The sequence below is a fragment of the Prorops nasuta genome, unplaced genomic scaffold (assembly GCF_024137725.1).
Source record: "Prorops nasuta isolate Cenicafe-Biocafe unplaced genomic scaffold, Cenicafe_Pnas_1.2 PNAS00014, whole genome shotgun sequence".
NCBI classification, from domain to species: domain Eukaryota; kingdom Metazoa; phylum Arthropoda; class Insecta; order Hymenoptera; family Bethylidae; genus Prorops; species Prorops nasuta.
Window position 1 is genome coordinate 1218265 of NW_027116811.1, and position 27326 is coordinate 1245590.

General features: G+C 48.8%; 1 protein-coding gene across 3 annotated transcripts in view; it reads right to left on the minus strand.

Moving 5' to 3' along the window:
- LOC136778472 (nucleolar protein 4-like) overlaps nucleotides 1-27326 on the minus strand; it is a 47526-nt gene that overhangs the window by 14301 nt on the left and 5899 nt on the right. For all 3 annotated transcript variants that reach the window (XM_066735324.1, XM_066735323.1, XM_066735322.1), the window contains exon 2: nucleotides 2020-2074. In XM_066735324.1, coding sequence (XP_066591421.1) covers nucleotides 2020-2074 — 55 coding nt within the window. The remainder of the gene's footprint in view (nucleotides 1-2019; nucleotides 2075-27326) is intronic.

Genomic DNA, 27326 nt, shown 5'->3' on the forward strand with positions numbered 1-27326 from the left:
CGTGTGTGCGTGTGTATGCGTGTGCGCACGGTCTTCGGAAGCTGATAATTACAGGCTTTTATACCGTCGATGCTCGATTCACACTATATATCTCATTCGCCGGTCATTTTACGACGCTTTACCCTGTGCTAGGCTCGATTATCGTGTGTCTCTTATTGTCGCTGTTGTTGTGCCAAAGACAAACCGACTCAGGGATCCGAGGCACGTGTATATATACGTGTTTGGGTGTAATGGTAAGAGATTCTGGCCGATTACAATGGAAAGTCGAGAGAGCGTCAAATTAAAAAGTTTTCTAGCATTCGGATTAAACGACACTCCTCGTTACCACCAAATGGGGATTGTCTAGAACGCGGTATAGATTACCGCGAGCCGGAAAAAGAGAAACTGATAACAACCAGATGACTCGACCTATTAAGAAATGCCTTCAACGATACCAGTAGAGTATCAAACGTACGAATTCTTGTTAATTTAGTCAATCTTTTCCCTATTTTTTTTTCTTTCCCAACCTTCTATATATAAAGAGAGAGAGAGAGGGAGAGAGGGGCGAAGAGAAAAAGAGTGATGAAAATGAAAAAGCGAATTTTAATTTGCAACCGTGAACCGTGAAAAGTGCAATACGTAAAAGCTCGATGACGTATACAGTGTAGTTCGATTTGTTGTTTCTGCACAATCCCCCTCCTCTTCTGCCTGATCGTTCTGGACAAGCATGACCCGCGCAATGATTCCGCAAATAAATTAAAAACACGACAGCCCGATAAATCCAGAGTGAGAACATTTTTACGAGTTCTGCTCAATCGATCACGACAACTAAAAACTTCTAATGGAAAAACATATTTTTCGTTCCCTTTGCTCTTTATATCTTTTTCGTATCTACCTTGATTCCATTACTTGCTGCGAGTTATACTCCAAGATTGTATATGAAATTACTTGGCTTGAGTTAATTTTTAGTTGCGGAAGCGATATAGTGGTTTATCGATCGGAGCAACAAGTTTTCGCTCGTTCTTCAATGAAGAACTTTAGAAATAAAGTGTCATGAAGGAAATGATCACGTGCTACGAGACTGGGTTAGAGAAAATGTGGAGGAAGCTTTCAGCGGTTTTCCGTACATATAAGCTAGGTTCAATTGATCAAGCGAAATTCTACGTAGGCTAATTAAGCTGGTTGAACATTCCAATCGATTCTTTTGCAGCGTTCCGCACAGTAGACGACATTTTTGTGCACCTCGCGCGGCTCTTCCCAGAAGAGAATCGAATCGTAAAACCGTTGTTCGGCGAAACCAATTCACCCTGTATCGATCCGAGCCCCAAACTACCCTCAAACGCGAATTTATTAAGAAGTTGATAAAAATTGCAACGGTCTGTGCGGAGAAAGAGTAGGGAGAGTCCGGTATAGAGTGAATCATGCTAAATGTTGAATAAAGAAAATTACAAAATTTCTGTTTATTTGTATATGAAACGCGAAACACTCAGGTATAGAACAGGAAACGATTAGTGCAATGTGTGAATCAGCATCGATAAGCAAGAAGAATTCCAAACGGAAGCTGCGCGGAGGACGAAATAAATAGCTGGGAGCAAAGAAATGGTGATTTATCGCGGCTGCAGATAGTGTGATAAGATTCCCGGGTGATTCTAAAATGGGGATTCATCAATCTGAGAGAGAGAGAGAGAGAGAGAGAGAGAGAGACGCTTGATGGGAGTCGCATTGACGCCTGAATCATTCAAGGCGTTCAATAATGAAAGAACGTGGAGCTGCAGTCTCGTCGAATTTGGGTCAGATTCCCGAAATGGGTATGACCTGGCGAGTTGCAGTGAGGAAGGTGGGATGGCGATGGAAGGATGGGAAAATGGGAGAGAGGAGGCGGTGTCAGTGACGAATAAAAACGGTGGATCGTTGGAAGCGGTTTCGCAAGGATTACGCGAGATCGTAATCCTCATGGAACACAACAGTTCGATCACCTTTGACACTAAGAAAGGAATTGCAAGGTCCGCGAGACGTATAGTTAATGAAAGGTTTGCTCACTTGAGTAGTGATCGTCCTCTGATATATCGGTTGGCTCTGGGGTAGAGATGTTCTCCTGCAACACACATACAAAGTCACTGTTATAAATATCTGCCACTGTATACCTGCTGCACAAAACATTAGCAATTTCAATCTATCATCGAGGAGGACTCTCATTGTCTCGATTTGCCCGAACCGTGATCCTCGCACGGATCGAAACCAGTCGAATCAAGTTCGCGCATGAAAATACACACGGTGATAATTTTTTCTCCTTTCTGTATCCGTCATGTACACACACACACACACACACATATATATATATATACATACACGAGACACAAGTCTGTATACAAATGTTTTTATTTCCTCCTTTTTCGCAGAATGCGATTATTAAACCGAACGTTTATCGGCAATGTTTTTATCAACGGTGAAAACGGTCATTTATCATCGTGGCGAATTCCAGCGTAGGAGCACGAAGTGTTTTTCGTTTCGCTTCTAAACATATTCCGCGGCTGTACGGTTTTTTTTTCACGGTTGAATCGCGCGAACAATGCAGCTCCGCTGACAAGCTTGCGAGCCTCGACGATGAATCTCTCCGGAGGTTTTTTCGTGCCCCACACCCACCATCGGTTCGTCGCCGGAGTTTATCGCGCGTCGCGGACGAAGCTCTCGCGGTCGAGAGGCAAATTACTCGTATCGGGCCCTGCGCGGTCGCTCGCGGCGACTTTTGCCACGGCGCGGCGGAGAAGCCGAGTCTCTCTCGCGCGTCTCAAGTACTCGCGCCGCGCTCGCCTCAATGGACTCTCTCATAGCGCGCGGCGTCTCGAGCAAAAACCATCGCGCAGCGTTTTTCTCATCCTATACCGGAAGCCGCTGAATCAACGAGACTCGCTCCTATATCAAACGATTTATTCAAGAAAAATAATCTCCGTGTGTCCAGAGGGAAAAACGCGTATTATTACCGCTGTAATTTGGGGGGAGGTACGATAAGGAGGCTCGCGTGGAAAAACCTTAGAGCGATCGACGAGGATAAATAAATAATGAGAGTGTGGATCGTGCATTGGGTGAGTCGTCGATAACAAGCGAGGAACGTGTGCATCCACTGGCCGGATAATCGATTCTCTGCTCGCTGCTGCTGGCTCGAGGTCGCGCAGGTATAGGTGCATACGCACACAGGCCGCTACGTGTCGCGATTGATTTTTCCACGATGGCAAAATTAACGGGTTTCCCATTGAAACGAGCGGGCGACCGTTTCGCAAGCCTAGCGAGCTGCCGGGCGCAGCCCAAGCCTCTCCTATCTGTGTCAGGTCTCTCGTGTTGCAATTCCAGAAGGTCGACCGGTATATACCGAGGAGCACGGCCAATTGATACCACCGCCACTGCGCTGCTGCTGCTGCTGCCAGCCACCTCCATTGCCTACCGGAGCGCTGGAGAGGGGAAGAGGGAGGGGGGATATCGTGTGTGTGGCCAGGAAAAAAAATACAGCGGGACCATGACGTAACGCTAAATTCCAAAGTCGACAGAGTCAGTATATACATATATATATATATATATGTATATATATAAAGTTTGCCTGGAGTTCTTATTCCCTATATATATCGACGAGTCCGCACAAACGTTACACCACGACATTTCTTCGCCTCCATTCTTCCCTCGGCTGGAGAACGCGGCCAGGATAGGAATTCTGGGTATTCCCGACGATCACGACCACGAAGACGACGACGACGAATCAGTTTGCGATTCGTCGACACGTGCAGCCAACGTGTTTCCGCGTGCATCGCGATACGCTATCGCAGCTGCTATCGGTTCAACGACGATTCCAATTGCAACAGCAGTCCGCATCACCATCGCAGGTTTATGTTTAATAATCGCTGGAATTTATTGGCCCATGGTCCATTCCCTTGGCTCGGCTGAGCAAGGAGCTCTTCCGCCTCACGAGCGCTCGGTTATTTTAAGAATCTTTCATTAAGAATTTAATATAGCTCGCTTTTCGTTAACGGTGCTCTCTCCTGAGGTTTTCATCGATAAGCGACCGAAAACCCTCGTGCACTTTACCCACTGAAACTCGATCCTCCTGGCGAAAGAGAGAAAATTCGTTAAATGATACTTCTGCGCGCTTCGATTAATTGGCCATCTTATCTTTTGACGCAAATAACCAGCGTGCCATGGCTTCCTATATATATATATATATATATGTAAACGTGTGCCTCGAGGCACCTGCTGCTTTGTCTTTACCTCTTCGCGAGACTCTCCTCTCCCTCTCTCTCTCTCTCTCTCTCTCTCTCTCTATCCCATTATACCTCGCTTCTTAGCACTACCTCACCTACGCACGGACCGCCCCACTTCCGCCGGATATACTCTGATAAATGTGAATAACGCAGCTCGCTCGGCTGGCCAGCCATCGCACGTGCACCTACGAAAACGTGGAAGAGAGTATCGACGATCAAAGAGGATCACTCCGCCTATGAGAGAGAAAGAAGAGAACTGCCAAAGTCTCTGCTCTCATAGAGAGCCAAGGTCATCTTAAGAAATTGTCCAGCGCTAAAATCGTCTCCTGCAAAATCCACGTAAACAGCGAGAGTCTCGCGTTGATTCAGTTGTCCTCTCGCGTACGTCCGGCTTCTTAGAGTAGCGTGCAAAATTGTATGGAATTATGGGCGTAGAGATCGAGCGAGAGAGCGTAAGGTACGTAAGCCACGAGGAAATTGGTCATTCCAGGCCAGGGCGAGAGGGATTATACGCGAGTGGAGCGATGCTGGCGCGTTGTCCACTCTAATCTCGCAGCGATCCGGCCGCGAAACGAGCGTGACTCTCGTTAGCCGTCCTGTCGGCCGGACGGATGAGTGACGAAATAAAAGCGCAAAAAGCAGCCGAGTAAAAATGAGAGGAGCAAACGCAAACCTTAACGATTCCTCTACGCTCCTCTCTCGGCAGAATTCCGGACGGGGAGGATCGAAAACCGGCTGGACCGCGAACGATCCTGGCCCCGGATAGGACGAGGAGAACGGGAGAGCTCGTTTTTCCAGGGCACACGTGCTACTCGCCGCGTTTCAGGGTCGCGCGCGTTGATTTCGCACGAAAGACGTGGGAACGCGTGGTGTCTCCATGGAAAAACGAGCGGAGGAGCCCCTCCTTCCCCTTGGACCCGAGATCGAGACAGAGAGAGAGAGAGAGAGAGAGAGATGGGAGGAGAACAAAATAAAAGAGTTTAACCGTGCTGGCCTCCCTCGCTCGCGTGGTCACGAAAAGGAGAGATGTATATATATTTATATAATTTAATTGACGGGTGTAAGAAGGAGAGGGAAGAGATAAGAGAGTAGTGTGCCCGGCCACCGGGCCCCTATACACGTATATATATATATATATATACAGGAGGAACCAAGCCGAAGAAAGAAGAAGCATCGGGCAGGGACGCGATTACGAAGCGCCAGGCAGATATACGGTGGAACATTTGTTTAGTTGGCTGCAATTAAGCCACTTGGCGGCAATTGTTTGTCGCTCAGCAGAGAATTCCGCTCCCACCGCTCTCTTGTACCATTCTCTCTCTCTCTCTCTCTCTCTCGCCTCGCCTCGCCTCCAGATGTGTGTTAGTAGCTAAACTGGCGAACGCGTTGCTTTTACGCTGCTATTGCGCTCCGCTCCGCCGTCATGCAGTGGCCGCGATGCGTTGTACGTATCGTGCATTGCGCGGCGCGGCGCGGCGGTGCACTGTTGTACCAACTCTTCACCAACACAGTAATTCCAGACGATAAAGACGAGCGAGTTACAGGGGTCAGGGGTCAAGCGGGTCCAGTAGCCAGCGTCCACCAATCAGCGCTCGCCGACCGGACGGACACGCCGCGAGATCAACCATGACGATTGCCTTTTGTCTTTACGAGCCGCGTAAATCGCGAGATTCCACCGCGCGCGAATCACCTTCTTTCGTCATCCTCTCTCTCTCTCTCTCTCTCTTCCCCTTTGGAAATAAATAACAAGGGGACGAGAGTGGAACGGTGGAGGGAGAGAAATATAGCGCGAGGCGTTTTCAAATACACGCGAATCGAGTTTTTCCACAGTCACGATTCTGTTCTCCGGAGATTCGATCGATCTGTCGTTGATGTAATTTTTCTTTGATGGAAAGAGGGGGAAGGGGATTTTGATTGGACTCGGTATGGCATATGCGGGTGCAGGTAAGGACGGTTGAAATTAAAAGATTGTGGGAGTAATGATGGGTTGAATGTGCTGTGGCCGGCGAGTTGGATAGGGACGCGTCTGTAGGGTTAAAGGGGGAAAGAAGAATCAACGGAGTGTGTGGACCCGTTACGATGATTGGTCGGTTCATTCGGCCTGGCTCTGGATAGCTTCTCGGATAATGGGGAAATGATTGCGGCCGAGCGGCTATTTTTCTCCCGCGTGTTATTTCGGTAGGCTTTCGAGCGTCCATTCACTCAAATAAGCGACTAACACCGACAAACAACTCTCTCTCTCTCTCTCTCTCTCTCTCTCTCTGTCCCACTCGGATGTACATCCTTCAACCCTCGACACTGTCTCGATCCTCGGCGATTCTGCCGACTCTCTCAATTTCCACTCATTTGCCTACCAAATACCCGGCCCTGTAAATACTCACGGTCCTACTGTCCCAAGGCCACCGGTAATTACTCCTCCGAATGACGTATTACTACGCCCCTCATCTTCACAGGCCTCTCACCGTTTACTCTCCTTTTTTTTCTCTCTCTCTCTCTCTCACTCTCTTTGTTGATACACTTCCAACGTAACATCCCCCGGCGACTTATCGGCGAGAAACGCTTCGCGATTTAATTAAAGGGCCCCTTCCCCTCATCCCTTCCCTTCAAGCTTCTCGAGCGGACACATCGTTCCTGTTGAAATATTAATTAAGCCTCGCTGCCGGTCGTGGCGTTCTCCTCAAGGTTGGAGCAACAACAAAGAATGAAGAATGATCGCGAAGAAGTCGTCCAAAACTGACGTATTTACCTCAGAGTCAGGTACGAGCAGAGAGATTCTTCGTTTTTTCGCGTTTATCCCTAATCTGTCTTGGATGACGTATCGGTGGAATAGGTGATGTATATATAGGTCGAGTTGGTCGTGGATGGAGTTTGAACCGTTTGCGGGCATCCGAAGAAAAAAAAAGAAGAAGCAACTGAGGAAAGGTTGGGGGGAGAGGGAGAGGGAAAGAGAAGGGATAGGGTGACGTCAGGAGGAACGTATGTGTGAAAGCGGCACGTCCCAGGTTGCGTCAGGGGAACCGAGAGATCGCCGGGGCTCTCTGATCTGGAAAGCTAATGCGAAGTAGGAGGCTGTCGGAGGACGATGGGGTCACCGTTGCCGGGATAACCTCACACGTGTGCGTCTCCCGAAAAAAAAAGAGGCGACCGAGCGGTGTGTAGGGGAGAAACGCTCGAAGGATGGAAGGAGACGTAGCGAGAGAGAAAGAGAGAGAGAGAGAGAGAGAGTGGGGAGGGAGGGAGAGTCGTCTCGGAGAGCGGCCAGAACGCAGCGAGTGTAAAAAGAGAAAGATAGATGGAAGAGAGCGGTGGAGTAGGAGGAGGGAGACAAGGGGCAAGGACAGAGATAGGGGAAGAGGCGAGAGGGGGAAGAGCGCGGCGCGTTACGGAGCGGAGGCTCGACGAGGGGCGAACAGAGAAAGAAGAAAGCTATGTGGCATAGCCGGGGTAGAGAGGGGGAGAGAGAGACGCACTCAGCGAGGAAAAAGAAGATTCGTGGAAGGAGAAACAGTGGCGTCGACGCTATAAGAGTGTGTCGCAAACATGCAAGCTGCACGATCGCCACGTACAGTTTTCGTTGCGAAATAATCCTCGAGGTATATACCCGAAGCGAAGGAGCGTTATCGGCAACGCTGCTCGTTCGCTCGCGTCGATCGTGCTTTCTTAATCGCTTCGCATCGGCGATAATTCCTTATCCGTGGCGTATACCAACCGACTCGAACAAAAGTCTCCTCTCGCACGCGCGCACGTATCATTCTTGGCGCGAGAGAGGGAGAGAGAGAGAATCCTCGCGCCTAGTAAATTGACATTAATTTCTCAATTCATTCGCTGCCCCTTATACTTACCGCAAATACTTTTCAGCGACGCGATAAGAATGCGCTACTCATCGGCTTTACGCCGTTCGGGTGATTTGGCCCGTGCAGCGTGACCTCTGGCGATATCCGTATTATCCAGAGCGAAGCGCTTCGGTCATCATCGCGAGTCGCGCCGATTGTAATTTCTTCCATGAGATTTTTTCTTTCGCTCATCGGGAATCGTGTGTGAAAGAGGCGTAGAATTCTTAGAGCGACGAGGAGGAGGTGGAGAGGGGGGGGAGGGAGAGAACGAGCGTTGGTTGGAGAGAGAGAGAGAGAGAGAGAGAGGAGGAGCGCGCGTCGTGCGTTATTTTCGAGCACGGATGACGACGGTGTCTGCCGTGCTCGGCTGGCTACCTTACTTGACCCCTGCACAACGAGGGACAATTGGGTGTAACAGTCTCCCATTCGTCTGTCTGTCCGTCCATCCGTTCGCTCGTCCGTCCGTCCGCCCGCCCGCCCGCCACCAGTCCCGCACGTACATCGCCCGTGTCCGTGTTTCTCTGAATCCTCGACCGTGTAACACATCCATTATTCCCCGGGCGTAACGAGTGTAAGTCTGTGCGTCGGAGCGAGCGAATGTGTGCGTGAATTCAGAGTGAAGGAGAGAGATGCGTGGAGAGCTGTAAGAGAGGGGTGATGGAAGGGGAGGGGAGCTCTCCGTCTTCCCGGCGGGGTCTCTCCTCCGTGGGGCCCCTTCACGCACACGCGTACACACACGCCACGCCGCGCCGTGCCGTTGCCCTATGCGCTCTCGCCAGTCCCGGAGAAACGCGCTCGATAACGAGATCGCCGTGCATTTAATTGCTCCCCTTACGTTCCTATCCTCTCTCTCGTTTCTACTATGTAGTACCCCCCCCCCCCCACCCTCCTCCCTCCACCCTTGTTCTATTCTCTATATTTTTTCATTTCTATATTGTCGTACGTTATAAAAAAAAAGGAGAAAGAAAATGAAAACTCGTACCAGAGTATTTTCAACCGATGGCAAAAACGTCTGAAAGACGAGGACGGTATAACGAACCCGCATAGGACTCCCACGTTCCGACAAAGTAACAACTCCACTGGCACCAATCGATTCCACAGACGACTAACGAGAATTCCGCGTGTGTCCATCCCATTCCGGAGCACTTACATCAGCGTAGCTTCCGAGGGAGAGGGGGGAGAGGGGGGAGAGGGAGCGACTGGAATCAAGATTCTCGCAAAAGTCCGTTGGCGAAATGAGAGCATCCGACCAAAATACATCCATCTCTTTATAGCCAAGACAGCGGACTAATACCTGAGTATATACAAGGAACGAGAGATTGCATAAGATAAAGCGTTTCCTTTCATTTTCTTCATTCATAACGCGATTGCTAATGAGATCACTCGAGCCAAGTAACAAGTTGCTCTCGCAGGCAGCATTCTAGTAGGGATTTATGGAGTCGATCAGCATTCCAGGCGTGTTATTAGCATTGTTCTGGAGGAGCGGTGGTAGCTGGATGACTCGGAGCTTACATCCCACGTTGGCCGCGGGCGAATCTTTCACGGAGAACGAGAGGAGTGAAGGAGGGGGGGGGGAGGGGGGGAGGATAGTCCCTTCCCCGGGTAGTTGGCAGCGTAGCATCCAGGGAACGAAGAGTCTCTGCAGGGAATATTATACTTGGCGATGACGCCAAGTAGAGGAGGAGATCCTCTCTCGCCTCTGTTGGCAAGAGAGAGAGAGAGAGAGAGAGGGTCTTTCACAGGAGAGGAGCAGCACACACTGCAACGTGTGGCGAGAGACACGCGTAAATGAAGCCGCGGAGGTTGGCTCGGCAAGAGCGGAGAGGAGGAGGAGGGGGTGGGAGGGGGGGGGAGAAGACAGGCGCCGAAGGTTTAATCAGGGGAGGCCATCTGCATGAATCTCTCCCTTTGTGCGAGAGATCGAACGACCGAAAGCTCCGCTAGAATCCGTTAGTATGTGTGGCGTATGCACATACGGAGCCGGTGAGAGGCGTAAGAGGCCTAGCGCGGACCTCTCGACCTTGCTGGATCTCGCGGAAAACTCATGCAGTATATATATATAAGGAAAAAACCGCGATAACGCTCGTCGTGTGTTACTTGCGAAATAGCGGTACCACATCGTTCCTATATGTACATCTTGTGGACACACTGGCTCGAACGTTGACAATATAAATAAATATATACATGTACGTATATATATATATGATATATACCTTTATCAATAGCGATAGGCAAAATTCCGTCACTCTCAAACGAGGAGGAAAGTTTTCCTGCGGTAAATACTTCTCCCACTTTTATATTCGAAATGGTATACTTACCGAGAGAGAAAAATCGATAGGACTTACGGCTGAGCGCAAGCGAGATATAAAGAATCGCTCGTTCGGAGCGTATCACCTATACCAATGCGATGTATTGTATATTTTCTTTCCATCAGCAGCTATACGGGATTTTAGCGTTGAATTATATACGGAGACGTGTCGCGACGACGTTGATCAGCCGTTCGGTGATAAGGGATCGATGAACCTGGCCGAGCTTTGTTATATCGGCACGTGCAATAAGTTTCAACGAGTATTTTTGTAAGCGGACCATAACCCAGATATCCCGTAGGCTCGTATCTTTCCTCGCAACGCGTGCCAATGGAAACTCTCCGAAGAGGCCACGGCGAGTCGAGTCGAATATAGAGAGGTGAAACGGCATTGGGATCGACTTGTTTTCCCCGGTTCTACCACGTGTTCCCTCCTATACGGAGACGCACACAAACAGAGGAGAACTCCTTTGCCGACTGGTTGCAAACGAAGGACGGAGAGGAAGCGATGCACATGTGCAAACAAATGTCCTTGAACGGACCAAAGTTCTAGCCGAGATACCTTTTGCGTTTCTTTGGTCTATCCGAGTGTTACGAAATGGGAAGGGGGACGGAGAGACTAGTCGAGTATAGATCATCGGGAAGGTCGCGATATTCAATGCATTCCCCGCATTTCTCTCCGTTCCTTTTGTCCTTTTCTCGCGCGCGATCCACGCGGAGGGACAAACGCAGTTTCGCAAACAATTTTCCATCACTCTGGATTTTCCTAGCGAGGAAAGCAATTTTTGCTCGTTCTGGGAGGTGGGGAGGGGCAGTTTTTGCTGCAATGGCATATATATATATATACAGAGAGAGAGAGAGAGAGGGAGGGAGAGGGAGGGAGAGGAAAAAGGGAGGAGCGAAGATTTCTGACTCCATCGAGACTAATTGATCTCACGGATCGCTATCTGGTCTCGGGCCTAATAAATAGCCCCCCTTTCGACCCCACCACGGTCGAGGCTAGAGAGAAAGACGAGGAAAGTCGTTTCTGTTTTATTTTGGCATGCCGTGAGGAGGATCTCCTTTTTATTTCTTTAGGAGCACTGGCAGCTCGCTGCTGTAAGGTATTCTATGATGGTTCGCCGGTTTCAACGGCGCCCCTGCTAAATGGAATACGACCGGAGGCAAGTTGGAAAGGGAGAGGGTGGTGGTAGGGGGGAGGGAGTGCAGGCTGGCGGCGAGAGAGAGAGAGAGAGAGAGAGAGGTAGTGGGAGATAGTGGTTGAGAGGTAGCGGGAGGGAGAGGGAAAAGTGGACGGTAGAGCATCCAGCGTAATTCTGAAACCCCGAGTCGAGTCCCGACGCTTCCCCTCTCGACAAAGTTGCCTCGTCTTTCTCCTCGAAGCCTCCCCCCTCAAGACTCCTCTCCCCGGGGCCACTCTTGCCCCCATTTCCCCTGGCATTGGGGATTTTTTCGAGGGCTCGCCCCAGAGAGCTCTGTGTGTGCCGAGTCGCCAGGTTGCCAGCAACGGCAGACAGACCGCTCTCTTGCTCGACCCACACCCATGGACGAGGTCGATACACGCTACTCCCCCCATTCCACTTTGCTTTATTTTACTCGCTTCGACCATCCAAGAGGACAGTTCTGTCTGTCTCTCTCTCTCTCTCTCCCTCTTTTTCTCCACACACACACACACATATATATGGTCTACGTGCAAATATCAAGAATCGCAGGATTTTGGCTGGTAGGTAAGAATAAAAGGGTAGAAACGAGATAGAATCCATGTTTTAATAACCGGAAGCGCGAATACAGTCGTACGGAGCAGCAATAGAGTCGATGTCAATTTCTCGTACTTTTTATCGCAGTCATCCATAGACCAGGTCAATACTGACTTCTTCGCTCGTCCGTGCCAGGGTGAGAACGTGGTGGCTAGCGTTGACTATAAGCTGCCATCGATGCACGAGCAAGTTTTCCCTGAAAAATTCATGTCGTCGTATCCCCCCCTCCCCCTCCTCTCTGTCGGGCAAATTCAACCGTGGTAAAAAAAATTCGTTTGTTCCGTTGCGTTCGCTGTGGACAATGGGAAATTGACAGGGAGGGGGAGGGGTACTGGTAGCGAGACTCGATACGTGGGATAGGGTCTCTAGAGGGGAGAGGTGGAAGAGCATACACACAGTAGGATTGAGAAAAGGGAGAGGATGAGGCAGTGAGAGACGACAGAAGTGGGAGTCAAGAACCCTACGAGGAATTAAGAGCTTATTCGTAATAGGCACCGTGATGAAGATGCCTTAGAGCAGCTGGAAAGGGAACGAGGAAAGTGGCTCTCTCCCACATCGGGTTCTTTGGAATACCAATCAAGCGGCTAATACGTTTACCCATGCGGGTACCAAATTGCTTTCCTCCAGTCCGCATCGAACTTTCGGTCCTCGTTAACTCTCGTACTTATTCCTCCGCTCTACGAATCAGCCTTCCCACCTCCTCTTCCCAAGAGCTGCCTTTCCCATTTCACCTTTCCGAGACTTTTTCCCTTGGCCCGATAAAACACTATCCACCGCAATCGATCATCAACTATTTCATCTCTCCGGCCGCTGAGGAACCTTGCTCGTAGACCCGAAGGATTTTTCGAGCAGCGCAGCAATTTCCAGAGCTATAGCTCTTACCGGAAAGATTCTCTCCATGGGCGAGAGTAACTATCGCATAAACGGCGAGATCGCGAACAGTTTTCGAGGGATGATCAGTGTCGCGGAAGCATAACGGGTTACGAGTTACGACGCAGGCTTAAAGTTTTACTGGCTGCGGAGCGTCAGCGTCTCGAGTGTTTTTGCCCATTTCTCCCATTACCCACCAATACCCTGGCTCCTACGAGAGGTGCTTTTTCTAGCCAGCCTGTATACCGCACACTAGCTACCCACCGATACCTTCTTTATCTTTTCCTTCGCATAAACTATCTTTCTTCCCCCTACTTTCTCCCCTCTCTTACTTTTCTCCCTCCCCCACATCCTCCCTCTTCCTCGCTATCCGGAGATATTTTTATCCCGTTGCCGAGCTGTATTTTCATTGCTCGCTGCAGTAACGGTAGCAGCAGCAGCAGCAGCACATCCACCCCCGCACAAAATCTCTTTTCCTCGAGGGGTACCTATATATATATATATATATATATATATATATATATATGCACGGCACAAGGGGGAAGGAGCAAGCATCTCATTCTCATCCTTGCCAGCCGTGTCTGGGAAAGAGGTTATATGCGTTGGGATAGCAAGAGGAGAGTGTACTCGGTATTGGCTGCGCGTAGTCCCACAGGAATGGGTAGAAGGGGCCCCCTTAAACCGGCAGTGAGATTTTATAGGAGTTTATCTTCCGGTGATGGGAACGCTGGATGGGAATGGGGCTTTCTCGAAACTGCTGCCGGTTACCATGGTCGAGGCGGGGTTGCGTTGCACCGTAACGCCAGAGTTCGCGAAGCGAGAACCGCCGAGAGAACGTTAGAAGGGTGGGGGTGGGGGGAAGGGGGAGAGGAGGGAGTCTTAAAATTCCCAAAACTCTTGTTAATACGGTACACGCGCGGGATTCGCTAGGTTATAAAAATCTTTGTTCAGCCGATGACTCGTTCTAGCAACGCGGTACACATACGTATATACCGCTGGATCGATCCGTACAAAATGATTTGGGCTAACTGTAATTCGACAGTTTACAAGTAATGAAGCATTCATTGCTCCGGAGCATTCGCGTTAATCGCCCGGGAGAGAATGTACGGTCGGCTTCTCTCAATAACGCGCGCAATATACCGGATATTTCGGTTTTATGCGCGCACATACACCGGTGCGCAGTGCTTCCCAGCTTCCTGTCGTAAAAATTAGTGCCAAACTCAATTCCGCGTTTCTGCGCGGTCGTCGCCTCGCGTCGCGAAACTATATCAACGGAGTGGCGCGGCGCCGCGTTTAAAAGTCACGCAGCTGCAGCTGGGAGGAGAGGACGAGGCATGGATTATTCAAACTTATTCAGATTTCGAGGACACCTGTGGCCTATTAGCGAGATCTGCTTTATTAACAAAGCTTAGTATGCAATCAGAAAAGCAAATGAATCCTTTCTCGTCACGGCTCGCAACGTCAACTTCGCTCCCAGCCATTTATCAGCCTTTACTCGCTCGTATAATGGAGCCCTAAGCACCGTGATGGAATCACCTGGATTCAAGGACACCGTCTTCCTCTTTAATTACCAATAACCGTTTAAAAACTACGGATGAGGCTGTGGCGAGCAGCCGTAAGTAGAGGCCGGCCAGTGTAAATGCGTACATATATACGAGAGATAGAAACAGTATATATATATATATATATATATATATATAACTAGGTGCAATAAATTAGCGGGAAGTTTGGTGTGAATCGCGAAGAGGATTAAAGAGAGGGGATGACGAGGAGGGTGAAAATAGCCGTTCGCGCCGCCACTCAATGAACTGTTATCGATTAGCCACTCATTTTATTCCTGCTTCGCTCTCGTTAAATCGTCCATCCTCCTCTCTCTCCCTCTCTCTCTCTCTCTCGTTCCGTCCATCTCCTGTTATCCCCACTACCATATCACTCGCCACTACTGTTTATTTTTTCGTTCGTGTGTGCGCTTTTTTTCTGCTTTCGTTGCCGCGGGGGTAAAACCGAGTCACGAGGGTAGTGGGTCAACGGAGATTTTTTCTTTTAAAGGAGAGACCGAGAGACGAGTCACGAATGGTTCGCGCGCGCGCGCGAGGAAGGGGGCCGGAGAAAGCAGGTCGGCCAAGATGTTTTATGACGTCCCCGCCGCCGCCGCCACTGCCGTGACTTCCTCCTGTTCGTTGACCGATCATAGCACCGGCCGCGGCATCGAACGATGCTTCGGAAACAGCCGTCGCGTCGCCGCTACCAGGAAACCGCTATACTCGTGAAACGATAACAGTCGCAGCTCTGTACCTTGGATTATTTTCGTGCATCCGACACGCGCACCGACATGCTTTTTCTTCCGCAGCTACCAGTACACAGACAAACTTGTACATCTGTCGAATTTAGCCCTGCAGGCGTATATCAGCATCGAGGAATACATCAATGCGAAATTATCCTCGAACATCGATTTCAGTCTCCAGCGAAGATTTGCCTAATTCGAGGGATCCGTTCGATTTGGCCGAGATCCAGATCCGCGCCGGCGAATGTGCCGCAAACGCGATGTAAACTGTGAAAACGGTGCGGCGGCTGGGTGTGGAGGTTAACGCGGGGGCTAGGTGGCGGAGGGACCGAGCAACGGGCGCGTGTTCGAAAGGTGCGTTGTACTCGAACAAAGTAAGATATTATTAGACGCGGCGGCTGAGAAGGCGCGCGTGCACATCCGAGTCCGGTGGGACCTCACGTGCGCGGCGCCTCGAGCAGGATCGTCCTATATAGATCGTACGTGTACACTCTGGTTTCAGTCATCGCACCAAAGAGGTCCACGAGGCTGCGCTATACCGAAATAAAATTAATCCGCCACACCTCGCGCCCCACCTGCCTCCCTCCGCAACGAATATATAGCGTCTATATATATATACACGTCTTGTAATAGGGAAATTTTCAAAAGGGCCCGTACAAGGTACGCGCGTTGCAGTCTCCGAAATAAAATACACGAGCGAGACGATAGAGCGCTCTATATAGATGCCACGAACGGTTCTCGGAGGCCATAAATAATCGGGCCGATTAAGCTCGTATGGGATAGGTCGAAAGGGGTGCTGCCGATATCACTCGGAGCCCCTATCATGGAAATAGCCCTCAGCGCCCGGTTTCCGACAGTTGGCGCGGCTCGCTTAATTTACACGTGTCGACCATTACGTCGTAAATGAAACCAAGTGCTCGTAAAAAGCTTGGGTATCTATAAAAACCTGGCCAAACTGAATACACTTAATTAAGTTATAAAGCGTGACTAATCATTGCCACTGGGGCATTCGCCTCGCCGAGATTCCTATCGGAAACGAATAATTACTATGTTTCAAATTTCATATTCTCTTAAGTAGCTCTTGTGTGTTTTTCATTGGTTCTTTCCTCTCAAGGAGAAGAACAGCTTAGCTGCGGTATTAGTTCCTCTATATGGAAGAGTATATGTACACTGAGAAAAATGTTACGTCATTTGGTTCTAGTTTTACTCGTAACATAAATAGATTTGGTCGATTGATGTTAAATTACATAAAATTTTGTTGCGTGTATATGTAAGAACGGGAATTGAGTATAGGTGCGCGGTATTTCTCATTTATGCAGATTGAAGCCGATGGTGCTCGGAGTCTCGAAGCAAGCGACGAGTGATCTTTTCATTGGATCCTGCCCACCTAGAATCTCCCACCCACTCTCTCGCACACTGGTTCTCCAATTTTTCTATGCCTCTTGACGTGGTATTCCTTCTCGCGCGCAAGAACATTCTCCTCTCACTCGCGAGAGGCCTACGGGCGAGCCTCGCAATTTTCGCACGTAATTCCAACGGTCGGGTAGGTCACGAATCCTCAAGAACGTCCGTGGTGGTGGTGGTGTTGGTGGAAACAGAGCTCGGCTACAATTGAATTCGCAGGACGAACGCCGTAATCCAAGCTGCTAGTTTCCAGCCATGCAGCTAGCCAGGCAGCATTTGGACGGCCTTTAATTCTACCCGGACACCTCGAAAACGTTCCGCTCCGCATACCAGGAATTAATGCCAGACCCGCCACGCGATGCCCGTATTCCCCCGATGGCAATGAACCTCAAAGTCCGTCTCACCCATTTCACCGATTTATTGCGGATTCCGCGCGCTAAAATACACCAGCGACGCATTAGCCTGGCCAGAACCATCGATCAACCTGCATCCTGCACTTTTTTTCCCTCCCGCTGCAAACTCTCCTATACCATGGCAATGAAGAATTAATTGGTTGCGCGAGCAAACATTCGGGGAATCCCCTCATCAATGAACATAACTCCTTTATTAACGATATCCCATACTCTGGTATTTCCTCATTCATATATATATATATATATATATATATATATGTACAGCTCTAACAGTCCATAGCTACCTATAGGTCATCAGACTTTGAGAGCCAGAAGGACTTTTCGTTATTTTGGCAGAAAAATTAAATTCGCCATGAGAACCACTGAGGTTTAGCTTCATTGTCAGAAGTCTTGGCATCTTTAGTGGAGTGGGCGTGCACCGACGATAGAACGTCCGATGGTGGTTCGCAGTTTTGGTTAGAGCACACTATAGCCACGCGCTATATAGCCGTGTAGGTGTGTTCGTGTGTGGGTGCACCATATCCTCTCTCTCTCACGTACGGACGCACCTACCTACGTGCATCCGTGCCGCCCGCCGGCTCTCGCGCGGAGTATTATCGCTCTAATGTGCAGACTCCGTTATGTCGTTGCTTCAAAGTGCGCAGTCCAAACGCGCGAGACTCGCACACACACACACACACATAAGCGAGGAAAGCTGGACTGCGGTATAATAGGAAACTCTCGTGAAATTCAAGGAAACCTGCGAGCTGACATCCTTTTCGAGGACTCTCGCGATGGTAATCTGTAATTTGTTTCATTTTTTATAATCCGCGCGCAGTGCTCGTACTCCATACGACGAGATGCTAGAAAAATTGAACAAGTATTGGATTGGCGAAAGCCCACGGGGAGCGAGGGAGGGGGAGCATCGGACCTCGCCGATAACGAGGTCCCGCTGGGCATTGGACCAGTGGAGAGAACAAAATGGTTTGCCCGTGTACCACCGATGCTTGCGCGGAAATTCGCACCGTGTTCCCCGTTTCTATAACAAACTGTCGGGAAACAAAGCCCTGCCGCACGCAGAAAATAAAAAAAACACACGCACACACATCGAATAACATGACTCTTCTCCCTTGATGGGCAGCAAAAAAAAATATTCTAACGTAATTGAATGGAAAATTTATTCCCATTTGATTTATTACGTATTCATACGCGCGATCCTTTTTTCGGCCCATCGAATATTTATTATGATATCAATAAAGAATAACCGGTTTCCGTTGACCGAGTTTCACCGATTAAAGACCAATGCCCAGTGTCGAGCACTGATATAAGATCCGAGTCTATATACCTTTTTACCCGTTGCTCGTTACATTGCGCATTAATTTCTTCGATAAAATGGAAATCAAAAATTCAACGCGTTCTCTCATTGCGCAATGAATTAAACGTATTATCGAGTTACGGTGGGAAAGAGGAAAGGTTTTTTTTTTCACAGATTCCGTGTGTTTGGTCACATATTTTCCCACTGAGAAATTTCATTATTTCATATTTTTACGGAACGATAGCACGGGTTACACGTGAAAATTGAATGATAGGCAATTTCTCAGAGTTAGCGTTGTTACCAAAAAATCGTAGCATGACTAACGAGATTAAAATCAACGAATGGGGATGCGCGAAATATCGCCAAATGTGCAGCCCCGTTCCGGTCTATTTTAACGTGTGCTTGGACATTCCCGTACACGCACGGAGAGCGGCTGCACTGCACACTGCAGGAACGGGTGTTGGGGCCACATAGGTGATAACGGAGTATGCCGCATCGGGAACATCGCGCAATTTTCCCTACGAGTCAGTGTGTGTGCGGCGTGTGTGCGAGTGCTCTCAACGTTGCAGAGTTTGGCTTCGGGTCTCCCACTATACGTATCGATTTCCCGTGCGAAATTCCACTGGCCTCCCGTTTTGTCCATGGAAGAGCGGGAACGAAAAAACCGGACGGGTATATGTTTTCGAAAAACTTGAACTCGCGATGAGTATATATAGGGGAGAAAAAAAAAGGGAGAAGAGTGTACAATACGGAGTGTCAGGATGGAATTTAGAATTTAACAAGTATCGCGGCGAGGATAAAATTATCGCCACCTTCGACATCGTTCGGTACGCGAACGTGGCCGGCATTGGAGGCAGATATTGCGCGTATATTATATACACACCCGTGCAGAGCGGTGTCCGTCCGCCGACACGGCCAAGTCGATGTACCCGGTGTGCTCGAAAAATCACCGATCGTCGCTAACGCGCGATGCTAAGTTACTGCGTACCTCAAAAGCCCAATCAGCATAAACCTTGAGCGATGATACTTTATTCTCCTCTTCAACACCACCCGCCCCCATCCCCCCTCCATTCTATTGTCCCTCTTCTTCGCTCGTTCCTCTCGATACGTACCTATAAGCTCCCGATCAACATTTTTGGAACATTGTTGGAATAATTGTATAAGAGATTCCATTAATCCTCTTCGAGAGAATAAACTATATCGAAGAGTTATTGGTTGTACATTTGTGTGTGCGTAGAATCAGAAGCGAAGAATCCGTGTCGCGGGGAAAGAGACGATCGAAGAGAAAACACTCGAGCGATTCGAGGTCGAGCGAATTCGCGTAAATTCCTATCGGTTGCTCGTAAATCAAGGAATGGAGAGAGGCTGGACGTTGTTTGATGAGACGCGGCTAATCAGCAATTAACGATCGCGCGACAAATCGCTGATTATTGGCAAACTGCAGTGTGCTCGTACCGTGTCGCACCAAAAGCCCCGTTTGTTTGTATCCCCTCCACGCGGAAGGTATTTAATATATATATATATAAATGCCGGATTATCACGAAATTAATCAATTTTCAGGTTGAAATGTTTTGCTGGAAGTTTTACGAAATTTTTGGGGAATCCCTTGTTGTTGATCGCGTACGAAGCAGTCGCTGATCGAAGTGCTTTATATAGCGGGAGGATTTTCAATATTTACGTGTGACGAACGGTGAACGGTAAAAGTTCAAAGTCGTAGATTTCAATTAGCGGACAGTCCAGGTCCCGCAGTTGCAACGCAGCTGCACTTGGGGTTGCGCGCTATACATCAACATCGGGGCTCTGTCGTTAATCGAAATGCAAAACGAGCGACCTACCACCTCACCCCGTCCGTTCCACTGCCACTGCCAGGCTACATCAATGATATTAGCCGCGATAAGTTATCTGCGCCTCGACGCTAATAACGCGACACGTTACTCTCTTCCTCTTCTCCGTCTGGAGTGTGATTGATCTAGCCAATTGACGGACGCCTCCAATTCCGGCAAAAAACCTTCTATGAATATTGGATCTCCTCCCAGTTTAGCTCCCCCCCCCCCCCCCGCCCCTCCTCTACTTCCCTCGCAGAGTCCCTCTCGCTCGTACGGAAATAATAAGAAACTCGCCCACCTTCGAGGCAAAAACATCACGACGGAGGCAGAAACGTATACTTTATGAAAATAATCAGCTTAGCGTCCAGTCGTAATCTCTGATAATCTCGTTAGCGATACGATATCTGCACTGTGTGCCGATTGTCTCTCCTATAAAGATACAAAGAACTTGCGCGGTACGTGCGAGACTCGTATACCTGAAACACCGTCTTTTCCCACTCGCGGATATCGTTCAGTGGAGTTGGCCAATTTTTATACGTACATGTATATATAGAATATCATGGCTTATAGCTAAAAACGAGGAAATCTCTCGACGATTAGATTACGTCGATCAAGGTGAATCGACTAATATATGATATACTTTCTAACGCTGCGAGAATTTGTACACACAGAGAATATATACACTTATTTATTCGTTCTTTGGAGGCGAATTATAATATTACTATAATTGTACGATCGAATAAAGCCAATAAAGGTTCTCCAGTAGATTGGACGAGTGCCACGAAGACGAAAAATTCAATTAACGATAATTATATGGGCGAGCAGCATCGAGTCCTCGTTACTTTCCTCAATTGCAGCCTTAACGTTCCTTTCGAAGCCCTGCTCGCGCGCGGACGGATCCCGCGGCAGCTGCAGGTATTCCTGCATGCACCGAAGAAACCGACTGCCAGAAACTTTCATCCAAGTCCCATTTAGAAACTAAAAGCGCAGCCAGTGTTCCTTGCACTCCTCCTCTAACTCCTTGCCAGGGAAGCATTTCTAACCGCAGAGTCGCATTAAACGCTCGTTTCCTTCTTAAGAATTGGTCGAGCCCTTTCAATTCTTACGTAGGTGTCCCTTATTGTGCATCCACGCGAGGCTACCTTCCTCTTCTCCCCCCCCCCCCCCCCACATTATTTCGACGAAAGCGTATATATATATAGATAGCCGCAACTCTGCCAAATCCAGGACGAAGCCTTTTCTCCATTCAGCGATAAAAGACCAGCGAAGACTCTCCGAGGCTTTGGAAATATTGTTACAAGCGACCGAGGAGTAATTCGGATTACGCCATTGAGAGCGAGTGCGAGATAAAAACTTTTTATGGACTGCTCCGTGGCATCGGCCGTGCGGGTAAGTTTCTTAAGAATTGGCAGGAGAGACCCGGAGACCCTCCTCTCTCTCTCTCTCTCTCTCTCTCTCTCTCTCTCTCTCTCTCTCTCTCTCTTAATTGTACCGGTCTGGAATATCGCTGCAAGCTTCGGAGCAAAGAATAAAGGAAGAAGGGTGTTGGTGTTGCTTTCATGCCAACGCTGGACGAGCAAAGTCTGCCAAATCTAGGGTTAGACGATTACGTAAGTGTGTGTGTGTGTGTGCGCGGAATCCTCTTTACTCGCAATCGACGCAATAAAAGGACTACTTGCACGGCCGTTTCCATGAATTACGACCCCATCGAGGGATTAAGGACTTTCAGGAATTTCGCTTAATTTTTGACAAGAGCAAAGACCCTCCGGAGAAGCCCCGAGAAGACACGTGGTAAATATATCTCAATATATATTTTATATACACAAAGCAGACTAGAAAGTTATTAGGATCGATCGTTGAAAAGAGGCAATTTTGGCGAACGTTCTAATTTTTATTAAACGACCTAATGAACGAGCGTTGGACACTATTTTTTCTCTCCCTCCCTCCCTCTCTCTTTGTTATCGCGAGCCATAAATCTATCGGCGAGCGGAGCATCGATAAACGGTGTAGTTGGCGAATTAGCATGGTTATGTGGGTGAAGGAGGAGGAGTGGTATTGGTAGGAGCAGGGTATAAAACAATTTGATAAATAGGCGGCGAATGGCTTGATGCGCAGTCGACGCGTGCGCCCGAGCCAGATAGACGCGGGAGCGGGAGCGGGACGAGTCGTGGGTTACCGTTAAAGCCGCGCGCCGCTAGATAAGTGTTGGGTATCAACTTGTTGCATTAATTACAGCGGCAAGGCTATTAGCCATCGATTCGCGCGAGACCTCACTTCTGTGTAGTTGCACGGCGCTCTTCCTCCTTCTATACGCCCACGCACACCTATATACATCAGGGATCACGGACTGCACACGTGCACGCGTCGGATACAGAAGAGCTAGGCTCGATGCTGCTAGCACGAATCAACACGTGAGACGGTCAACACGCTGACACACATGGACGCGATTCCCCGACGTATTTTCATCGTGCCCACTCCCACATTCCTCTGAAATCGACTAATAAAGTCATCCTCTCTCTCGGGAAATGTCTATTACCTGGATTACGTAAATCAGTATCCTCCACGCAGTCTGCACGCTCCCTATATAAATATATATATATATATATATACATAAGACTTTCTGCATATATAAAAGCTATTTAATCCTCCTTCCGCGATACGATAGTTTTGAAAAATATCGCCCATTGCATAACGTTTCGATCCGAGCACAATTGTCTTGGTTTGCTCGAATCGAGGGGAAGAAGCATAACTATGCGTGGCCACATTGCATTGTCCCGTGCAGGAGTTGCTCATTCAGTCCATCGAACAATATAACGCGAGCACCGAGCCATGCGGACTATCGTGCGAGAGCTGCTTTTCTTCAGTCTCGTTATTATACTGTTACCGAATGCTCTCTATCGGATTTCAAGGCTACGTAGTGTATGATGTAACGAATATGCGCCGGGGCAGATCGAGCCGGAGGACTAATAACATCGCTCGCTGGTGTCATTAGCCTCTTCGCCGTGCTCATCGTGCTCGCACGCCGCTCTGTGTACTCTCTCTTATAGGTCATTGATTTTCATTATTTTCGACACGATTCATCCAACTTTGGCGCGGATAGAAATCTCGTCAAACTCTTCGTCATCTGGAGTGGAGACTACGTCCATCGACGCGACCTTGCCGAAATTGGACGATGCATGGGCGTTGATAAAAGTAGGACTCGAACGCGCACGATAGGCTGTTCCGCTTTCTATAGGAGAGCGTCCAGAAGGTTTTTCACATGTATCGACGGGATTGGAAGCTCGTTGAGCGATGCAGAAGCGGAGTAAGAGGAAGGTGTTTGCGAGAGGAGCGGATACGTGAACCGGAAGTGGCCGGTAGCACCGCGCCTGGCTGCCGGCAATTACGCGCGAACCCACACGGCCATCCCTATCAACTCGGCCACACGTGACGACGAGACTGTGTGCGTTCTCGTGCGTGCGCGCCTCCTGCTATACGTCGTACGGTGCTTTCGCTCCTTGCAGAACCAACGACGCTTGTACCAGCAGAGTGTATATATATATATACATATAGCCGTAACTCGGCCGGATGGAGCAAAAAGTACGTCATTCTTTTTTTCCCTCGCGGTCGGCTCACCTTGATAATGCGAGATATCACGCGAATATACACGAGTAAAACTGGCACACGATCGTATTGGTGTGTCAGTGGTGTAAGAGAGGTGGAAGGGGGAGAGAGAGAGAGAGCGCGCATAGTTTGTGAGACGCCTATCTGTAACTGGACACTGCGGTTTACCCTTGTACACTCGAGTATCAAAAGGAAAATAATGCCCCGACTCCGACAGTTCGCAGAAATACCGACGTACCGCAACTGATTAAAAGAATTCTTTTCGACCACCTCGCACGTACGTGTAATATAGCTGAGGTAGCATCGGTATAATCTTATTGATCCAGTTGGAAAAAGGTGAAATTCCTTTATCGATGGGGAAGGCCCGGCCGATGAGAGAGAGTCGAGAGCATGCAGGAGGGAGGGAATCGTGTAGCGTATTATCACGAGGTTCCGGGATGTTGGGATATCGAACACTGGGGGCGGGGTAGCTAGAATGGAGGGACGCGCGCGATGGGGAGGGAGGAGTAGGAATCATCGAGTCGTGCGAGTATAAATTCGAAAAGGTCGATATTTCAAACGCCAGTAGCAGGGGTTGACCGGGGGCTATTTTGAGTGTGCCGTACGCCATGTAGGACCCGAACACACCACCCGTCAATAATCCGCTGAATAAACTATCGTCCACCTACCCACGCGACCACCCACCCGTCCACCACAACTCTACTCAACCGCCTCGTACAGCCGGACATATATCACGAGACTCTGTGTGTGCTGGCAAATACCCGCGTGTTTCCTCCCCCCACCCTCTTCCTAGTCTCTCTCCTCTCTCTCTCTCCCTCCCTATATATATATATATATATATATATACATACGTGCGTGGCTAGCTGAATTCTACGCGAAAACGCACACGGTACAACCTAGCTAGCTCAACGAATATAGTATACGTCCTCCGTGCGTGTGGGATCGTAAACTCCGAACGAACACAGGGCCCCACAAGGAAATACCTCCGCTACGAGCAAGAAGCACGAAACCATCGGCTCCCGTACATCCAACCAAACCTATCCTAACAACTTCCGCACTGTTCTCCATTAAATCAAATATCTCGTTACAGTCAACTTTTTTTCCCCTAATTCTCCCTTGTACAGATTTTTCCACCCATTTCATCAACGAATATAATCATAGGCACCGATGCCGATGTACAATTATAGCTTTAAGCTGGAAAAATTAGGAGAGGGATAAGTCGAGTGGTCTCTCTCTCTCTCTCTGGATCGGTCGGGGAGAAACAGCGAAAGTTTTGATTCAAATTCGTGCGAGGGAAATTCCAGAATAAACAGCGAATTAGCCCTTTTTTCTATTTTTCAGCGCACAAAGCAGGTTGATTTTTAACGCGTGCCCGTAAGCGCTCTTTGTAGGCGGAATTTTTAATGCAGTTTTTAATTGGAATAATCCTCGTTCGTTATCAAACGCGTTTCCAGCCCGTTGCTAGCTACACTCACCTATATACAAATAGGACGATGCATTATTGACACCGCAACCCCCAATGTCGCCTGCCACTGCCAATCCCTCGTTGTGTTTCACCCCGTTCGAAATCGGACAGGTATACCCTCCCATCCACACGGTCATTCACTATACATGTATATGCGTCTGGCCGCACCTAGCTGCTCCGATACCCGCTGCCACCGCCGCCGCGCCATTCCTATGTAAAATAATTTTCCATCCAATGTTTGTCATCGTATAAAGCGCCACTCTTTCCCTCCTGCCTTTTTCCGTCCCCAAATATTCCCTCCCCAAAATGCATTACTTCTAATCCATTTGAATTTCCCTTTTTTTCCCTTCATAAAATATTTCCAATTTCGGGTTGAAAATTCGAAACCATCGCGATGAAATTCAATTCTCCGAGGGTACGCGGGCTCGTTCGATGATTCGCGCGCGTGCTGGTATTCGGGGGACAAAGGGCTAGGAAACGGAGGTGACGCGAGAGATTTTTTTTCTGTGCATCGAGTCTTCTTGCGAGGGAAGAAAATGGAGGTCGTAGGTCGCTGGCTCGGGCTTTGCACGAGCAATTTCCTGAATCGGCGAGGCTTCTTGATAGGAGCTTAGCCGACGTGTATATATATATATATATATATATATACACATACATGCATAATGAAAATCCAGCGTGGTTGGATATAATTAGCACCCGAGCTTGGCATCCGGTCTCGATTCGAACGATCGTCAATTTTCGACCCAATTGACCAATCCGGTAGCGTCGAGGTGTGGAGATGGAGGTATATCGCGAGCGAGGGGGATATATTTTCAGGAGAGAAGATTTAATTAGTGCAGTCGAGAAGAATTAGCTGGAAGGCGGTATATATACATCGTTGGGATATTGGAGGCACGAGCCTGTACGAAGGCTCGATTATCCGGAATTAACTTGCAATGCGTGTTAGAGGATCCTTCTTGTCGTAGGTCCTGGTAGACTGAAATCGACGGTAATCAAATCCCCTTAATTGACTGTGAGGGTAATCGCGCGCCTCTTGCAACAGTAAAGATTCACAGTCTGTTCGGTCTGTCACTCTATCCGACTGACAGATCCTTCCAGGCATCCAATTGTCAACCCAGTCTGCTCTACCTAATACTCCCCAATCTTCTCCTTATTATTCGTTATTGATCCTCACCCCCTCCCCTCCCCCCTCCTCTCGCTCCAACCGGTTCAGCTTCTCTCCGTTTCCCCCTGTGTATCGTCTTATCAACCAAAGCAAACTCTGCGTCACAGCGAAAGTTCAATGTTTACTCCGATTGCGAGTCGTGCTGGATGTAGAATGACGCTTCTCGTTGCTGCGTCATTTTTTCACGCGAGTCCAGAGTGAGAAAAATCACCACTGGAAGGGACTAATTTATCGCGTGTTGTTTTAGGACCCTTTGGAAATCGGAGAATTTAAAGCTGGACTACTCGAGCAATTAGATCCGACGGGTGGTCCTTATCTAAAATTCAATGGACTGCTTATAGCGATTATATATACGATGAATCATTGACCGATTCGTCAAAGCTGGAGTGTGTATTTACATTAATTAGATCGAGAGTGCTCGACGATAGAGGTCTGTGATCGCAAACGACTCAAGGATAATCTATTCGGCTCACCGGGTTAATTGCCATGCCACGTATACCCCCAACGCCCGCTTTACTATACAGTCCGAGACAAAAATTCTCTTTTTTTTCTATACATTTACCAATTTATCCCATTGCGTTACCCTTCCAGTTGATTTTCTTCGATTCCTGTACTCTTCTGTCGTTTCTGTGTGTGTTTGTGTGTGTGTGTTGTGTGCATGAAAAGGAACGAAATTCAGTGCAAAGAAATTCCATAGTATAATGAAGATACTCGCGCGTTTGTTGTGGTGGGTCGGGACTTTCCGGACTCGCGCGAGGATAATCGAATGAGCCGAGTGAGTTAATTGATTCCGAGAGAGTAATCGTGCCTCGAGCAAATCAGATAAAGATTTCGCCATTCATCCAATTTGTCGAGGGACCCTGCGCGCGTGCTGCTTTCCCTTG